The sequence below is a fragment of the Chiloscyllium punctatum genome, chromosome 39 (genome assembly GCF_047496795.1).
Source record: "Chiloscyllium punctatum isolate Juve2018m chromosome 39, sChiPun1.3, whole genome shotgun sequence".
NCBI lineage: Eukaryota > Metazoa > Chordata > Chondrichthyes > Orectolobiformes > Hemiscylliidae > Chiloscyllium > Chiloscyllium punctatum.
The window spans coordinates 42,992,784-43,010,937 of NC_092777.1; the positions used below are offsets into that span (position 1 = coordinate 42,992,784).

Genomic DNA, 18,154 nt, shown 5'->3' on the forward strand with positions numbered 1-18,154 from the left:
CGGAGCCAGAATGATTTCAGTCTGGGACTATTGTTCAGCCTGGAATTCCAATTTACACCTCCACTCTCGGAGAACAATCAACCAAATCTAACACTCTAGATTGAAACTAACTTTTATACCTCGGGCTACAAAATGCAGACAGTACAGAGCCTTAGAGATACTGAACATTCAACCTCAACTAATATCCATTCGCACATACTCTAACCATCGGGGAAACCAACTGCATAAGGAAACACTGGAAACGCATTGGACAACACGGATTTGAGGGGAGACATCAGGGCACACAGTCTATGAAACTGCCAGGCCTGACCTCAGCTGACAGAGCCTTTTTCAACAAGCTTCCGCAGAAACAGCTTCCCCACAGGCTTCCAGCCCACACAGCAGCCTCAGAACCAAGAACCACATAGGCCGAACAGAGAAACTGAAAGCAAGGGCATCATCGCAACAAAGGACGCCCGAGAGGGGGAAAGCCAAACGAACGCTATCTGAACAACAGCTTCAGACACGGGCCTGTTCTGAACCAAGGGAACCGATGGCAAGAACCTCAACAACCAGCTGTAATTCAAAATCACGTTTTCCCCAGTGGTGAGTTTAAACTCCCAAGACCCCAGAGTTTCCAACCTAGCCGCCAGGAAGAGTAAGGCAGTTGGTGACACTGCATGGGACCCCATGGGTAGGAAGCCTGATTTAAAGTTTCTGTGATTAAAACTGCTGTTTAGGTTCTAATGGTGTTTAATCTGTGTTTAATTTAATAGTGTGTTTAATTACTGTCCTTTGTATAATTGACTGTGTTAATTTCCTATATTTCCTGTAATTTTACCTATATTTCTTGTATTATGCAGGTCATTCTGCGATAACAAGCATTTTGTCAACATGAATTCACTGTAACATGATTGACAAACTGAGGACACTGTTTCTAAATGCAAACTTTTAATACGTGTGTTGGCTGTAATGCAATTGCATCAACACATTAAGCACTGTTTCTAAAGCGTGATTTTACTATAACACATTAAAGAATGCAACCATCGCATTATAGAAGAACTACCTGTACTTACATTTTGTATTTAAGTAAACACAGAGATTCTTTTGCCCTAAACACCTGTTTCATGCCTTCTTCATTTCACAATCCCGAAATAAATCCAGTGTCAGAACCAGGGATCTGGAGGTGATTCGATCAGCAAGTTACTGATCACAAACCAGAAACCTGACAACAAAGGTACAGGAAGGAAGCAGAAAGGAAGCGAGAGCAAGTGATGCTCTGGTTATAATTTAATAGGATAAGTGTAGCATTGCACCAAAGCATCCAAAACCCTTTTTCAGGAGGGAAGGGAGTGTGTCATGATGTAGATCTAAATATAAAGTACCATTGATAGACTCTGTCCTTTTGATCTTGACTGTAAGCTAACAAAGAAGATTTTATCATATTAAAGTAAAGAGAAAAACTACAATAAAAGCATCTTCTACTGTTGCAAGTCCCAAATTTCACATACAAAATAAACAGATATTTTTCATGATATTGATACAAATTGGAAATATCTTAAACGTCTGCCTGACAGTTTCTAACTTATTTTTCATCTTGATATATATATATTTGACCATACAGAGTATCAAGAGAAGAATTTCATTTTGTTTTTCTCTTTCATTGGCCCAGTCAGAACACTGCTATGGAATGTGGAACCCATGCTGTGCTTTACTTTTATTGGTAGTTTTTAATGTGTAAACTTCCTGTGCTCATAAAATGCTGGGAATGACAGGACTTCAAAGTGAATATTTTTGCTCTTTGTCCAAAGTGACAGCATAAAGTAATCTCATGTCAGGTATATCAAAGGTTCTTACAGTTTACAACTTTCCCTTCACTACCAGATCTTCTGAAGAATGTTTTGCCTTACTACACCAACATGACCTTTCCATTTAATATACTTACCGGTTTCTGATTGGTGCTGTCTATTGTAACAGTACCTGAAAGCTGTTTGCTGTGAACTTCTGCTCACTGTGAATTGAAAGCAGAACGTATAAAATGGTTCACTTATACCTCACCTTTGTGACTTAGTTGATACCTCTGTGCAACAAACTTTAGTAAGGCACAGATACTAAATCTGAAATATCATGAGATTAATTTCTGGGAAATTGGTAGTATTTCATAGTTAGAGAATTTTCTAGAAAATGCAATCGTCCACCACTAATGTTGGGAACAGACTCTAAAATGTAACATGTAAAAAATACACTTTGTTTGTTGTACTCACTTAATATTTTTAATATAATAGGCAGAGGACAATGAAGTTAAATTTACAGCAGTTATGCAATTCAGGAAGCAAATGGCAAATTCAATTTTAAACCTGTGATATAGAAACAAAAATGCGTGCATCAAATTTTCCAGGTCTCAAGAACATGATGAATGAAGTAGAATTTCCCCAAGGAGAAGGGGAATGCTGGCAACAACAGGCCAGTCAGTTTAACACCAGCGCTGTTAATCCAGGAAAAAGTTAACCACCACCTGGGGCAAGTATGAACTTGTAAAGAGGAATCTGCTGGCAGCAGGAAACTTCTGTAATTCACTCAGAGGTAGAAAGGACCCAAAGTGCAATCTCACCTGCTCACACAGGAATGTCAATTAGGCCTCATTAATAGACCAATTGACACGAAATGTCATAGAGTCATAGAGACGTACAGTCACAGAAACAGACCCTTCGGTCCAACCCGTCCTTGCCGACCAGATATCCCAACCCAATATAGTCCCACCCGCCAGCATCTGGTTCATATCCCTCCAAACCCTTCCTATTCATATATCCATCCAAATGCCTTTTAAATGTTGTAATTATACCAGCCTCCACCACTTCCTCTGGCAGCTCATTCCATACATGTACCAGCCTCTGAGTGAAAAAGTTGCCCCTTAGGTCTCTTTTATATCTTTCCCCTCTCACCCTAAACCTATGCCCTCCAGTTCTGGACTCCCCAACCCCAGGGAAAAGACTTTGCCTATTTATCTTATCCATGCCCCTCATGATTTTATAAACTCTATAAGGTCACCCCCTGGCCTCCAACGCTCCAAGGAAAACAACCATTGCCTATTCAACCTCTCCCTATTGCTCAAATCCTCCAACCCTGGCAACATCCTTGTAAATTTTTTCTGAACCCTTTCAAGTTTCACAACATCTTTCTGATAGGAAGGAGACTAGAATTGCATGCAATATTCTAACAGTGGCCTAACCAATGCCCCGCACAACACAACATGACCTCCCAACTCCTGTACTCAATGCTCTGACCAATAAAGGAAAGCATACCAAACGCCTTCTTCACTATTCTATCTACCTGCGACTCTACTTTCAAGGAGCTATGAACCTGCACTCCAAGGTCTCTTTGTTCAGCAACACTCCCTAGGACCTTACTATCAGGTGTATTAGTCCTGCTAAGATTTGCTTTCCCAAAATGCAGCACCTCACATTTATCTGAATTAAACTCCATCTGCCACTTCTCAGCCCATTGGCCCATCTGACCAAGATCCCTTTGTAATCTGCGGTAACCTTCTTCGCTATCCACTACACCTCCAATTTTGGTGCCATCTGCAAACTTAGTAACTATACCTCTCATGCTCACTTCCAAATCATTTACATAAATGATGAAAACTCGTGGACCCAGCACCAATGCTTGTGACACTCCACTGGTCACAGGCCTCTCGTCTGAAAAACAACCCTCCACCACCACCCTCTGTCTTCTACCTTTGAGCCAGTTCTGTATCCAAATGGCTGGTTCTCCCTGTATTCTGTGAGATCTAACCTTGCTAACCAGTCTCCCACGGGGAACCTTGTCGAATGCCTTACTGAAGTCCATATAGATCACATATACTGCTCTGCCCTCATCAATCCTCTTTGTTACTTCTTCAAAAAACTCAATTAAGTTTGTGAGACATGATTTCCCATGCTCAAAGCCATGGTGACTATCCCTAATCATGCATATTTTGTCCCTCAGGATTCCTTCCAACAACTTGCCCGCCACTGAGGTCATGCTCACTGGTCTATAGTTCCCTGGCTTGTCCTTACCAACTTTCTTAAACAGTGGCACCACGTTTGCCAACTTCCAGTCTTCCGGCACCTCACCCGTGACTATCGATGATAAAAGTATTTCAGTAAGAGACCCAGCAATCACTTCCCTAGCCTGCCATAGAGTTCTAGGGTACACCTGATCAGATCCTGAGGATTTATCTACCTTTATGCGTTGCAAGACATCCAGCACATCCCCCTCTGTAATATGAACATTTTTCAAGATGTCACCATCTATTCCCCGACATTCTATGTCTTCCATATCCTTGTCCACAGTAAATACTGATGCAAGCTACTCGTTTCGTATCTCCCCCATTTTCTGCAGCTCCACACAAAAGCTGCCTTGCTGATCTTTGAGGGGCCCTATTCTCTCCCTAGTTACCCTTTTGTCCTTAATGTATTTGTAAAAACCCTTTGGATTCTCCTCAACTGTATTTGCCAAAGCTATCTCAGGTGTCCCCTTTTTGCCCTCCTGATTTCTCTCTTAAGTATATTCCTACTGTCTTTATACTCTTCTCAGGATTCACTCGATCTATCCTGTCTATAGCTGACATATGCTTCCTTCTTTTTCTTATCCAAACTGTCATTTTCTTTAGTCATCCAGCATTCCCTATACCTACCAGCCTTCCCTTTCACCCTAACAGGAATATACTTTCTCTGGACTCTTGTTATCTCATTTCTGAATGCTTCCCATTTTCCAGCCATCACCTTACCTGCACACATTTGGCCCAATCAGCTTTTGAAAGTTCTTGCTTAATACTATCAAAATTGGCCTTTCTCCAATTAAGAACTTCAACTTTTCGAACTGGTCTATCCTTTTCCATCACTATTTTAAAACTAATAAAATTGTAGTCACTGGCCCCAAAGTGCTCCCCCACTGACATTCTCCGTCATCTCCCCTGCCTTATTTCCCAAGAGTAGGTCAAGGTTTGCACCTTCTCCAGAAGGTACATCCACGTACTGAATCAGAAACTTTTCTTGAAAACACTTAACAAATTCCTCTCCACCTGAACCCTTAACACTATGGCTGTCCCAGTCTATGTTTGGAAAGTTAAAGTCCCCTACAATAACCACCCTACTATTCTTACAGATAACTGAGATCTCCTTACGAATTTGTTTGTCTCTGACACACCAGTGGTTTATAGTGGTTTGAGAATTGAGCAGAAGACCAACTGTTTTCATGTGCTTCTGTTGAAGCTGGGGAATGGTCCAGGAACAGGAACAGGAACAGGTTCTTATCTATAACCCCTCTGCTTATTTGTCTGTTCAGAGATGTTATGACACACATTGATGCTATGGTTTGCCTCCTGGTTCAGAGGTGCAGGCACCAATGGAACCCTCTGATGCTGCCTGCTCTTTGGTCCCTAACCACCCCCTCAGTCATCTGTGTCCCAGGATTCAATAATGATCCCTCAAAAAGTCCTTGGAGCATTACCATTACATCAAATTACTATTTCATCACATTACCGTTACACTACCTATGGTGTTCCTGGCAGTGGAAATTATCCTAAATCCTTGGTACAACAGCAAAATCTGCAAAAGTTGGTAACTCAATTGTACTCATTATGTAAACACAGTATCTACAAGTCAGACCACAGACTAGGAATACTGCAGTAAGTAACTCATCTCCTGACTCAGCAAAGCATGTGCAGCTACTATAAGGCACAAGTCAGGTGTGTGATTCAATACTCTCAATTTGTCTGGATGAGTGCAGGCCCAGCAACAATCAAGAATTTTGACATCAACCAGGACAAAGTGGCCTGCTTGATTCGCACCATATCCACAAATATCCACTCCCTCCATCACCGACACTCAGGAGCAGCAGTCTGTACTATCTACAAGATACACTGCAGAAATTTACCAAAGATCCTAAGGCAGTACCACTTTCATACAGAAGGACTAGGGCAGCAGATACCTGAATCAACACCGCTTGGAAGTTCCTCTCCCAGTTATTCACCATCGTGACTCGGAAATATATCGTCGCTCCTTCACTGTCGTGCAGTCAACCTACAGCACGTGGACTGCAGCAGTTTAAGAAGGCAGTTCATCACTACCTTCTCAAGGGCAACCACAGAGGGGTAATAAATGCTGGCCAGCCAGCAGTGTCCATTTCTCACAAGTAAATGAGAAAAAAAAGATCCAAACCAAAGAGGGTGCATAGCTTCCAAAAATGTATCAATGCTAAACCGGCTCTTAAAGTGTAGTTTGGCAAGAGAATTGTTACTGAGATCAATGAGATTATCAGACCCTCACAGAGAAAAGAAAGATTATATCCAAGCAGGAGTCAAGGCCAGATCCCACAATGAAAAGTTAGTGCCTCATATGATCTCCCCATTCTGTTGTTATCCATTGTGAAGTGTGCCTCTGATGGGTTAGAAATTGCATTCACAAGCTCAGATCATCAGCAGTCAAATGCGCCTTCACATTTATAAGGTGTTCTAAAACAAATTATTAACCTACACCTCACAGCAAACTGCGAAATGTAATCACAAATTTCAATAAAATTATGTTATGATTTTCAAGGGACCTCTTTGTGACATTTTTCAAACATTACCTTATGCATGTTTATATGATTCCCAATTCCTAGGTGGCTGCACTCAAATGTCTACAAAGCTTCTTATGTACACAGTGCAGGTCAGACACTAAAACAGCAATTATGAATGCTGAGAGACGGTTACAGCTCCACAATGCCCAATCTCTAAGGTACTTCAGCTAATATTAGTCACATGGAATAAATGGCTGCCATTTCCAGAATGCCAATTTGTAAATATCATGTAAAGATAGGTTATTCTTTATAAAGTAACAATCATTGACTTTGCACAGTTTCATAAATCAAAGAGAGAAAAAATATTTGAAAATCTTCAGGAATTATTTTAGCCAATGTTACCATTCTGCTCGATTCTAATTATTTTAGACATTCTTCCCTGAATTTTTATTCTGCTTTAATATTATTGAAATGAATACATCTTAGAATCAAAGAAACCCTAGAGCATAGAAGCAAGCTGTTCAGCCCATCAAGTCCACACTGACCCTCTGGAGACCATCCCACCTTATAACCCTGCACTTCCCACAATCCATGTAACCCCCACATCTTTGGTCTGTGAGAAGAAATCCATGTATACACAGGGAGAATGTGCAAACTCCACACCGTTGCCTGAGGTTGGAATTGAACTTGGGTCCCTGCTCCTGTGAGGCAGCAGTGCTAACCACTGAGCTACTGTGCCTAAGGGAACAACCATCTTTAACTAAGGCAATGTCAAATAGAGTCTTACAATTTTTATGACCTCTGTTGAGAAATCTTTCTTAAACTACCTGCCATGGTCACAAATTAAAATTTTGCTCTGTATTATTTCATTGCATGTGTAATGAATGTTCTAAATGATAGTGTCAGGTTGGAGGGAAGCTTGAATCTTTTGTATTCAGTTTTGTCCCCTCCTGTGTTCAGAATGCCAAAATCTTGAATTTCTTAAGTTGTTTGCTGATTTTGCAACACTTTTTTAATGTATGAATCTCACAGCAATTGTCTCCCTCTTTTCCTGTTCTCTCCCCCACCACCAATTCTGTTCACACTTGCGATGTGAAGAGTAATTGTCCAAAATCAATAGATAGTTAAAAGAGATAACAGGTTTTAGCAGCGCTGAGCTGGCAGCCATCAATCTCTTTCCATGCTGATACATGAGGACTGGTTACTAATGGGTTGCTAGGTAAAAACAATGACTGCAGATGCTGAAAACCAAATACTGGATTAGTGGTGCTGGAAGAGCACAGCAGTTCAGGCAGCATCCAACGAGCAGCGAAATCAACGTTTCGGGCAAAAGCCCTTCATCAGGAGGGCTTTTGCCCGAAACGTTGATTTCGCTGCTCGTTGGATGCTGCCTGAACTGCTGTGCTCTTCCAGCACCACTAATCCAACTAATGGGTTGCTGCTGTCCAAATACATAGTCTTACCTTCGGGCAGCTCCTTCTGTTGAGGTGATAATAGTGGAAAGTTCCTCAGAAACTGCTGCAGTTTATTTACATGACATTTCAATTCTCAATTGCTTTTGTTTTATGCAATAGGAAATTTGAGCTACTATCCTTACAGAAAGTAAGTAATGAAGTGTGTGTAAAATTTATTTTTATTTTCTTGTTATAGTTTGCAGTACACTACATTGGTGAAATAATTCTGCATATGTGTAATTGTATACCAATGGCTCAGCATTTAATTAAATTGAGCTGGGAAGTGTCCAATGTCAATTCTTAAATGTTTGCCATGTACTTGATATGCCGTTCACAGTTGGGTCTTGTGAAAAGGTCAACAAAACTCATGTGATGAATTTTTGTGAAACCCACTGTTGATACTCACCTATCTCCTTCATTTAAGCTGATGTTAAAACATGAACTCAGTGGAATTTATTTTATCAATATGCTTTTGTTACAATGAATGTTTGTTTGCTCAATGTGATGCACAGTAATAGAGGCTGGCACAAACAAAGACAGTGAGGTAGTTACTTCATAGACAGGACTAGTCTGTGAAGAGTGCAAACTGGCAACTTAATGAATCACTGTTAAACAACTTATTTTTATCTGTGACCAGTGTTTAAAGGAGGAAGCTAGAAACTTATCACTTCCAAGCTCAAACTTTCTTTAAATTCAGGCAGCTGACTTCGCACTTGACTGCAACAGAAAGTTGGCAAAAAACGGCTCTTGCCTGCAGGTCGTCTGCTGACATGATATGGGTGATATGACTGATTTAATGAGGTTAAAAATCACACAACACCAGATCATAGTCCAACAGGTTTATTTGAATGTACAAGCTTTCAGAGTGCTGCTCCTTTGTCATGTAGCTAGTGGTGCAAGATCATAGGACAAAGAATTTATAGTAAAAGATCAAAGTGTCATACAACAGAGGCCATGTATTGAATACATCGCACCAGTTGTATAACACTTTGATCTTCTACTATAAACTTTGGTCACCCTAGTCCAACACCGGCCCCTCCACCTTATGACTTAATGAGGGGATTGTGTGTATGGCTGGAAGTGGGATTGTGAGAATCCAGGTTGGGAAAAATCTAAAACTTTCAAATGAAACAGAATAGTTCACTGTTCTCACTCTCTTGTTCCTGGAAGTCCTGAGTTTTCTTTTTAGCACCTGGAAAACTCACTTCTTCTGCCCCACTTTAGTTAAAATTAGTTTTGTGTTTGTGTCCGTGTTTTACGCTTAGTGCAGCAGATTAAAGTTCAGAAGTTTTTTTTGGCAAGAAGTTGCTTTTAACTACCCAAATAACCAGTTTTTGCTAGTTAGTAAGATTAACATATAAAGTTCTAAACTGACAACACTGAAATCGCAAAGAGAAAGAGAGATAAGTTTGCATGAAAATACATAAAGTAAACATAAGTTATTTCCTCCTCTGAGTAATGGGAGGAAAGTGCTGTACTCAAGGAGTGGCAGGATGAGAGTTACCCCAAATATTTGAAAGCATTTCAAGTAATAGTATTCGATAAACTGAAGCCATAATTCACAAAGCAGCTTGTATATATTCAGACATTGCTGAGTTCATGTAAGCCATATGGTGTTTATATACAATTGGTGGTTGACATAAATTTATTGTACAACATGGAAACAATGCATTTATTTATATTTTAGATTCTGAGTGGCATGAGAGAAAACTGACTGTGCTGATGAAGTGCATCTTTGTTAAACCAATTGAAAGCAATTTAATTACCGCTCCTTGCATGAAACAGTTTCAAGTACCTCTTAATTTAGGTTAATAATGCATTTGAAAATGTAGTTGGAGAGATATGGATGATCAATATTATCAGTCATTTGCTTCCTTTTTAGTGCTAGTTTCTGTGAAAAGATGAATAAAATTTGTCTGTAAATGTTTGCAAAGCCTAAATTGATATCTACCCAGTTGTCCGAATAATAGATATAAGGACAGAAATGTCTGCTGACAATGTTTCTAGTGAATCGCACAGTACTTTCTTGGGGAGAGGTGTGTAGCTTTGGGTGATTATCCATATCTGCAAAGCTCTTGTCTCTGTATCATGAAAAAGATTGAGAGGCACTCAAGAAGTTGTAGAGAAAAAAAGACAAAGATACCAGAAATAACCAGTTATTCCTCTTTACAAATGTTGAAATCTTTTAATTAAGAAAACAAAAGGCTGACGGGTGATCTAATCGTTTACGTTATACAATGCTTTGATTGTGTAAACAAAAAAGACATTCCCACTTGTGAGAAAGCAGAACTAGGGCCTGTATGTTTTATCTAGAGAGTAATTAGAGAGTGGAATGTGTTAGACCACAAGGAGTAGTTGAAAGTGAATAATATTGATGCAAGGAAGAGGATGCTGGATAATTGGAGGAGAGAGAAAGGAATAGAAGGTTATGCTGATTGCATCAAAAAGGAGGCTGATGTAGAACTAAACTACTGCATGAGCCACTTGAACCAAATATTGTACATTCCGTATAATTCTGTTATTTTCCTTCAAAAGATTTTAATATGAATTCTAACATTTTCCCTGGACAAGACAGTAGGTTTACAACTCTTCATCAAAAGCACTGAGAGAAGCTTAAGATTTGATATGTGAATTGAATGAGCAACTGCACTTGTCCTGATTTCTTCAAGATTCCCAGATGCTGCCCCCATTTCCAACAGACCTCTTTTGTGCCAAGAGGGAAAGGAGGAGGTACAAACTCACACAATATAATAACACACACTCAATATCAGCAGGGAGAGTTCTAAAAGATTCATATTTTTACTGTAGCAAAAGTTCCATCCTGCAGTGTGATAGTCAATATTTTATGGAGGAGATGGAAAGGAAAGGTAGGGTCTGAAGAACTGTCAAGCAGTGAAGTTACTTAAGACCTCAACCTTTTAAAAATTAAAGGAAGAAGCCTTCTTAGGTTAGTGAGAGTTGAAAGGAATCCGTTTCAGCAGTTACAATAGCTGTTTGTTGACATCACTCCACAGGTTATCATTATTAAGGTACATGTGAAAGAATATGGATTTTTAGGAGCATGCCATTCAGCTCCTTGAACTTAGTCCGCTTGTAAATAAGATTGTAGCTGATCTAATTATTCCAGCTAAGCCCCCCCAGCCTCTTGTTTATCAAAAATCTATGTACTTCTGCCTTAAAAATATTCAAAGATTCTACTTTGACTGTGCTGTGGAAGAAAGTTCCAAAGACTCAATCTTCTGTGAGAAAAAACATCTTTCTCTGTCTCAAATGAGAGACTGATAATTTTGCAAGAGTGATCTCTTCTTCTAGACTCTCTCACAAGAGGAAACATCCTTTCCACGTACACACTATCAAAATACTTCATGATGTTATGTGTTTTCATCAGTCTCTCAACCTTCTCAACTCCAGTGCATTCAATCCCAACTGTCTAACTTTTCCTCATAAGACAGCCTGCCGTTTCCAGGTATTAGTTTAATAAACAGTCTAAGACTCATTTCCAATGCATTTACAACCTTCCTTAAATAAGAAATCCAATCCTGAATGTATACATTGTTCTAGATTTGGTCTCACCAATGCCCTATTCAAATGAAGCATAACATCCTTACCACTCACAATAAACAATCAGGTTCTGTTATCTGTCCTAATTACATTCCAAATAATAACTGCAATTCATGCACAACGACATCGGATCCCTCTACGTCTCAGAACTCTGCAGTTTTTCACTATTTGCACTTTTTTAACATGCTTTTTTAAATTCTACTTGCCAAAATGGATAACTTTATTTTTCTCTATATTATACTCAATTTGCTAGGTCATTGCTCAATCACTTACCTTATTAAATCATCATGTCCTCTTGACAACTTACTTTCTTAACTACCATGGTGTCAACATCATATTTGGCAAATTATACCATCAACCCCTTCATCCAAGTCATTTATATAAATTGCATAAATTTGAGGCCCTAGCAGTGGGGCACACTATTCATTACATTTTGACATCCAGAAAATTACACGTTTATGTCCACTCTCTGTTTCCTGTTTACTAGCCAATGTTGTATTTTTGCCAATAACATACCATACAATACCTTATCAAGTGCCTTCTGGAAATTGAAGTACGTTACATCCACCAATTCTCCTTTATCCACAGCACATGTTACTTTCTCAAAGAACTCAAATAAATTGGTTAAACATTTTGACTCTGCCTGATTATCTTCAATTTTTTCTAAGTGTCCTATTATAACGTTTTTAATAATACCTTCTGATATTTTGCCTGTAACACATGTTAAACTGGTACCAGTTTTCTGCCTCCCTTCCTTTTGAATAAAAGAGACACATTTACTATTTTCCAATCAAATGGAAGTTTCTCGAAGCCAGGGAATTTTGAAAAATTAAAACCAAGGCATCAACTATCTCACCAGCCATTGCTTTCATGATCCTAGGACGAATATCTTCAGTACTGCATTGTTTACCAGCTGCAGCAGCTCCAATAATTTTCTTGATCCCACTTTCTTGGATGTTACTTATACCCTCTATCATGAAGGCCAATATCTGTTCAACTTGTTCGCTTTTTCCTTAATTTTCATTATTAATTCCACAGACACACTTTCAAAGGATCAATATTCACTTTTGTTAATTCCTGTCTTTCTTAAATATCTATAGAAATGCCTATTGTTTGTTTTTATATTTCTACTTCTCTCTCATACTCTAATGCTTCCCTCATTTTTAATGTTAAGGTCATTCTTTGTTGTTTTTATATCCATCATCTTCCCATCCATCTTTGTTTACTTAAATGCTTTTTCTTTAAGTTTGATAATAATTTTAATTTTGTCGACCAATGTTGGTGAGTGCTTTCTTTGGAATTTTTCTTCCTCATTTGAATTTATCTATTCTCCGTATTCTGAAATACTCCCTTAAATGTTTGGCCTTGCATTTCTATTGACTAATCCCCATAACCTAATTTTCCACTTCATTTCAACTAGTTCTGCTTTTATGTCTTTATAATGATCCTTATTTAAGTTTAAAATACCAGCCTTGGATCCACACTTCTCTCCCTCAAACCGAATATAAAATTCAATCAAATTGTGGTCACTGTGACCTCGGAACATCTTTATTCTGATTAATTAATTAATTCTACGTCATTGCATAATGTTAGGCCTCGTATAGCTTGCTACTCACCTCAAAAACAGAAACTACAGGAAAAGCTCAGCAGGTTTAGCTGATTTAAACGAGTTAATTAAAAGCTGTGCTTAGCACACCAGCACTTTTGGTATGTGTTGATTCTCAGAGGGAACTCCTGGATTGTGAAATCAGACCTTGACAGATATATGGTGGAGCCTAGCAATCTCCACAAACAGTGACATCTTTTCTTTGATTGTTTTGTTAGTTTTATAGCTCCAGTAAAGCCACTACTCTTACAGCTTGAGTTTCTATATGATTTGGTTGCAGTCATGGAGATAAGAATTTTGTTCCCATTTTTCAGATTGCTCCCAAAATTAATGACTTCATTTATACAGCAGCAAGAAACCCATCAGCCTGAGACAGCAGTTTACAGCACAGTGTGCTCCTGTTCCCACGTACTGTAATTACTGACAGTATTTTCCAGCTCTGATTTGACACTTGGAGTTTATGTGCAATATTCTGGCATCACATATGAAAGAGTGATAATTTGAAAGATGGTCAGAAATTCTTTGCTGCTGTTTTTCTAACGTCCTTTTGGGAAGCCCGCCAAACGTGTTCACTATCTCTTGTATCCAAACCACAGCCAAGTAGAATCCACACTTTCCCTCAAAGGCACTAATCTCATCAATGCTTCCAAAAGCAGCTAATAACGTTTTTGAAAACTATTTAAAAAGATAAACCTGTATTGTGTGCATATAATAGCTTTGCAATTTTCAAAGATGCCATCTAGGGCCGATTATTTGAAGCTGTTCAAAAACTCTAACTGAAATAACCATGGAATTGCTGCTATTTTGCGAAACATCCAAATCTCCAAAGCTTTCTTTTAAATCGGCGATTTCTGTTATTCAAAACAAGAGATTGGTGGAAATATGCTTTTAACAATTACTTTCACTCAAAACAGAGGATGGTGAGAATTTTAAGTACTGACCTGGCATTGGCCACACATTCCATCGTAACCTCAGGAAACCCGAAGATTACACTTGTATTTTTTGGCGGGATGATTATAACCGGAGCTATAGGATCTGCTGGAGCACCTGTATCTTTAAGAACATAAAAAGACAGAAATAATATCTGAAATGTCTGTTTCCTCCTGAGATTATGTTTCCCAAACACTAATTTTAGAGCAAATGTTATGGTGAAATTAAATACTCACACTTTTTGCAATGATTCAATTTTAAGCTTTAAAGTTGAAAAATTCACATTTTTATAAGATAATTCCACATATTAATCATTAAAAACAACCAATCCTAGCAACTGTGTATGTCTACTCCAATTTCATTGTACTAATCTGATCAGTGATCTGGAATGGTAACCACTATTAGCTAACATTACAGTATTGTCTATCCTTGTATTTCCAAATGAGACAATGGGAAGCTTTAATACAGATAAATCATGAAGCACGCAGAACTGATGAGAGAACTACTTTTGCACATTGATTAGATTAGATTACATTACATTACAGTGTGGAAACAGGCCCTTCGGCCCAACGAGTCCACGCCGACCCGCCAAAGCGCAACCCACCCCTACATTTACCCCTTACCTAACACTACGGGCAATTTAGCATGGCCAATTCACCTGACCTGCATATCTTTGGACTGTGGGAGGAATGTTCGCCAAAATTGTCACTTTCTAAAATTGAACATTAACCTGGTAGTAATCAGGACAGTAATGATTGTGGACATAAACACACTTAAATTAGGACTGTTCATTCAAATATTGCATGCAGGCCAAAATTCATTACATTTAGAATGAATGAGAAATGATTTGGTAAATAGGAATTCTATCCTCGAATCAGATCTGCGTTTAGTTGGAGTCAGCTGCTGAAGAACAGACATCAAAGAACTAGCCATCAAAGCCAACTGTGTAAGAGAAGTGGAGAGTTATAGAGACTGAAAAATAGATTCATTAGAATAATACAAATAACTATGGTGAATGTAAAATTTCAAGCTTCTGAAAATAATTTTATTTCACACAATCCCAGGATCAGGTTTAAAATATCAATGCTCCTACATTAGTAAAGCAGGACTGGGCTAGCTAAAGTTGCAGATTTCTCAGCTGTAAAACTCAGCCAGGGTTTAGTGGAGAGGGGGAAGGGGGCACGGTGGAGAGCATGTTTGAATGTTACAACTGAAGTGACAACTAATCTGTATAGGCCTTTTCCTCAGGGTTTGCCTGGGTGACATGATCTGTAAGCAAGCTTCTTGACTGGGTCAGGTGAAGGACAGGGGACTAACTATATTTCTCTTTGAAAGACCCTTTGATGGGCTGAATGGCCTCCTTCAGCACCGCACTCTTCTATTGACCACAAAATGCAGCACAAAAACACTTAACAGAAGCTGTGACAGGATAAATGGGGGCAAATAGTGGACCTGGAAAACAATCAGGGCCAATCATTTCTCTACCTGACCCTCCATTCACTTCCATAAATGTGCTTCTGTGGTCTGATACTAGATGATGCAAATCTTTTCTACTTCTGCAAGCTATCAGCTCATGTAGTGATCCTGAAGCCTATATTGGTGCAACTCTAAGACTCGATAGAATTCTGTCAACCAAAAAAAGCTGTGCATCCAGTGAAGGTGCCTTTTTATTAAAGGTCACTGGACTTTATTTCTCCACTTGCTCTCTGCAGGTCAGTACTGAAGACAAAGTACGGGCCAGGTTAAACGCTTAATGTCATTGTAGCACCACTTCCACGGGAACAACTAATGATAATCAAAATGCAGTCTGTTGATTATCTTACAGTAGATGTATGGCCATGTGACAGCTGCTTTTATGAGGCAGAAATAACCAAGTAAAGTGGCCTCTAACATGTTGGAATGGCTGTGAAGCGATCTGTAAATGTTGGCTCCAGGGCAGCAAATGGTGCAGACCCAATGCCTCAAGGAGATGTTACAGTGGTAGAAATTATTTTTTTCTCATTTAATTCAAGCAGTGTACTGTATTTGAAATCAGCAATACTCTTCCTGAACACCATGAGGTGAGATCTAAGCAACAGCAGCAACGAAAAATAACAAAGAATTCAACAAGAAATATTCAAATTCAAGAAGAGGTGGATAACTCACAAAACATTTAATGCACAAATAAAAGAACAGAGCAAACTGTGATCAAAATATGACTGAATTAAATAGGTTTTAGCAGGAATGAAAACTGCATTTGCGTTTAAGAATCTGTTTGATTAAGGCAAATTCCTGCACTTCCATGCATCCAGTTTATATAAGCATGCGTGCTGTTGGAAAACATCACCACCTAAACAATTCATATGGAGCAAACATTTCTTTCTTGAAAAAATGGAGCTTTTTCACTATTTTGCTATGAAGTTTGGTGAAGCAAGTGTGTCCAAGACATGTTTGAATATGCTCCAATGTTTCTGTGTTCATTTAGAAATATAGTCACATCACACACTTTTAAAAATCATTCTATTTATTCTCCTTCAACGGGGAGCCAAAATTGTCCATGCTCTTGTCTCCTATCATGGCATCAATGTAATTTTCTGTGCACAATAAAAAGTACAAGTCTCTTTGTCAGTGATGTCTCCCCCGAGAATGGGAATTCCATTCATAGCAAAACCATCCATACAAGGTACCAGCCAAGAAAACTGGCCCAAGCTATCTTCTAACAACATCCTTAATTTGGACCAAGTTTACTGGAGCAACACTCAATGGTCTACAGCCCAATGCCACAGTTATCCACACATCTGTTGTTCAACGTTCTTGCACATGTTAAAATATTAGATCTACTGTTGTGAAATGTCTTGGTCTTCTGCTGATTGTTGGAAGATATGTTTGGTAATGGTGATGTACAATAGATCCTTTCAAATTAATTCCATCACATATCTTTTCATCAGAATAGAGGTCTGCTTAAATCTGACAGGTACTGATTACGTACCGACAGGTACGTAATGTTTTACAAGTATCACAACACTGTGTTATGTATAGCCAACAGACAAAATAGATTAAAAAGAGATTAAAATAAAAGTACGGAAATTGGTCATGGCCCATTATTGGGTGCATAACTAATGATATACATGATTCAAATAAAAGGCCTGAGGTCAGCATTAAATTGTAGCCAGAGTCTTATTCAAAATCTTTATGTAAACAGCTGGTATTGTTGTGCCTCCATGAAGCAGATGAAGTAGACACAGACCAGTAGACTCACCTGCAGCTGTCTTTAGATTGTTGTCTACAGTCGGATGACTTGAGAAGAGGCCTTTGAGAATGGGGGGGTTAGAGCTGACTGAAGTCAGCAGTATCCCTCAGTTGTGCTCAACTACTGAAGATGATTTCAGATTAGATGTTGTTCTGAGTCAGAACATACTATTATTAAGAGAGACCAATATCAGAAATAGACCTTCAGGTTATTGTCCAGCAGTCAGCATGAATAGATGAGATTAGGTTCACTACAGTGTGGAAACAGGCAATTTGGTCCAACAGGTTCATACCAACTCTTCGAAGAATATCTCACCCAGACCCATTCACCTACATCTACCTCTGACTAACGCAGCTAACACTATGGGCAATTTTAGCATGGCCAATTCACCTGATCTGCACATCTTTGGATTGTGGGAGGAAACAGGAGCACCGGAGGAAACCCACGCAGATACAGGGAGAATGTGCAAACTTCACACAGACAGTCACCTGAGGCGGGAATCGAACCCAGGTCCCTGGCACTGTTGGGCAGCAGTGCTAACCACTGAGCCACCATGCAAATTTAAATTATCTGACTTAACTGCGGCAAAATGTCCAACACCTGTGTTTTCTTACCAAATAATTCTGAAGTCACTTGTTGGATAATTCTATTTTCAAAGAAATAATGCCAACTTAAATCCTCTTTAGTGAGATTCCAGCATGATAAGAATTTTTGTACTTTCCTGGCCTATGATTATCAGAGTGTATGCAATTTTAGCAGCTTGTATATTGATTTAAGTGCCAAGTTAATCACTTCAGCTCCTAACTTACAAGTCTGGTGCAGCAGGTGCAACTTCAACATAAAGAAATTTGC

General features: G+C 39.0%; 1 protein-coding gene across 8 annotated transcripts in view; it reads right to left on the reverse strand.

Moving 5' to 3' along the window:
- The window catches only part of sdk2b (sidekick cell adhesion molecule 2b), a 951,812-nt gene that overhangs the window by 288,666 nt on the left and 644,992 nt on the right, over nt 1-18,154 (reverse strand). For all 8 annotated transcript variants that reach the window (XM_072558555.1, XM_072558553.1, XM_072558550.1 and 5 more), the window contains one exon: nt 14,085-14,196. In XM_072558555.1, coding sequence (XP_072414656.1) covers nt 14,085-14,196 — 112 coding nt within the window. The remainder of the gene's footprint in view (nt 1-14,084; nt 14,197-18,154) is intronic.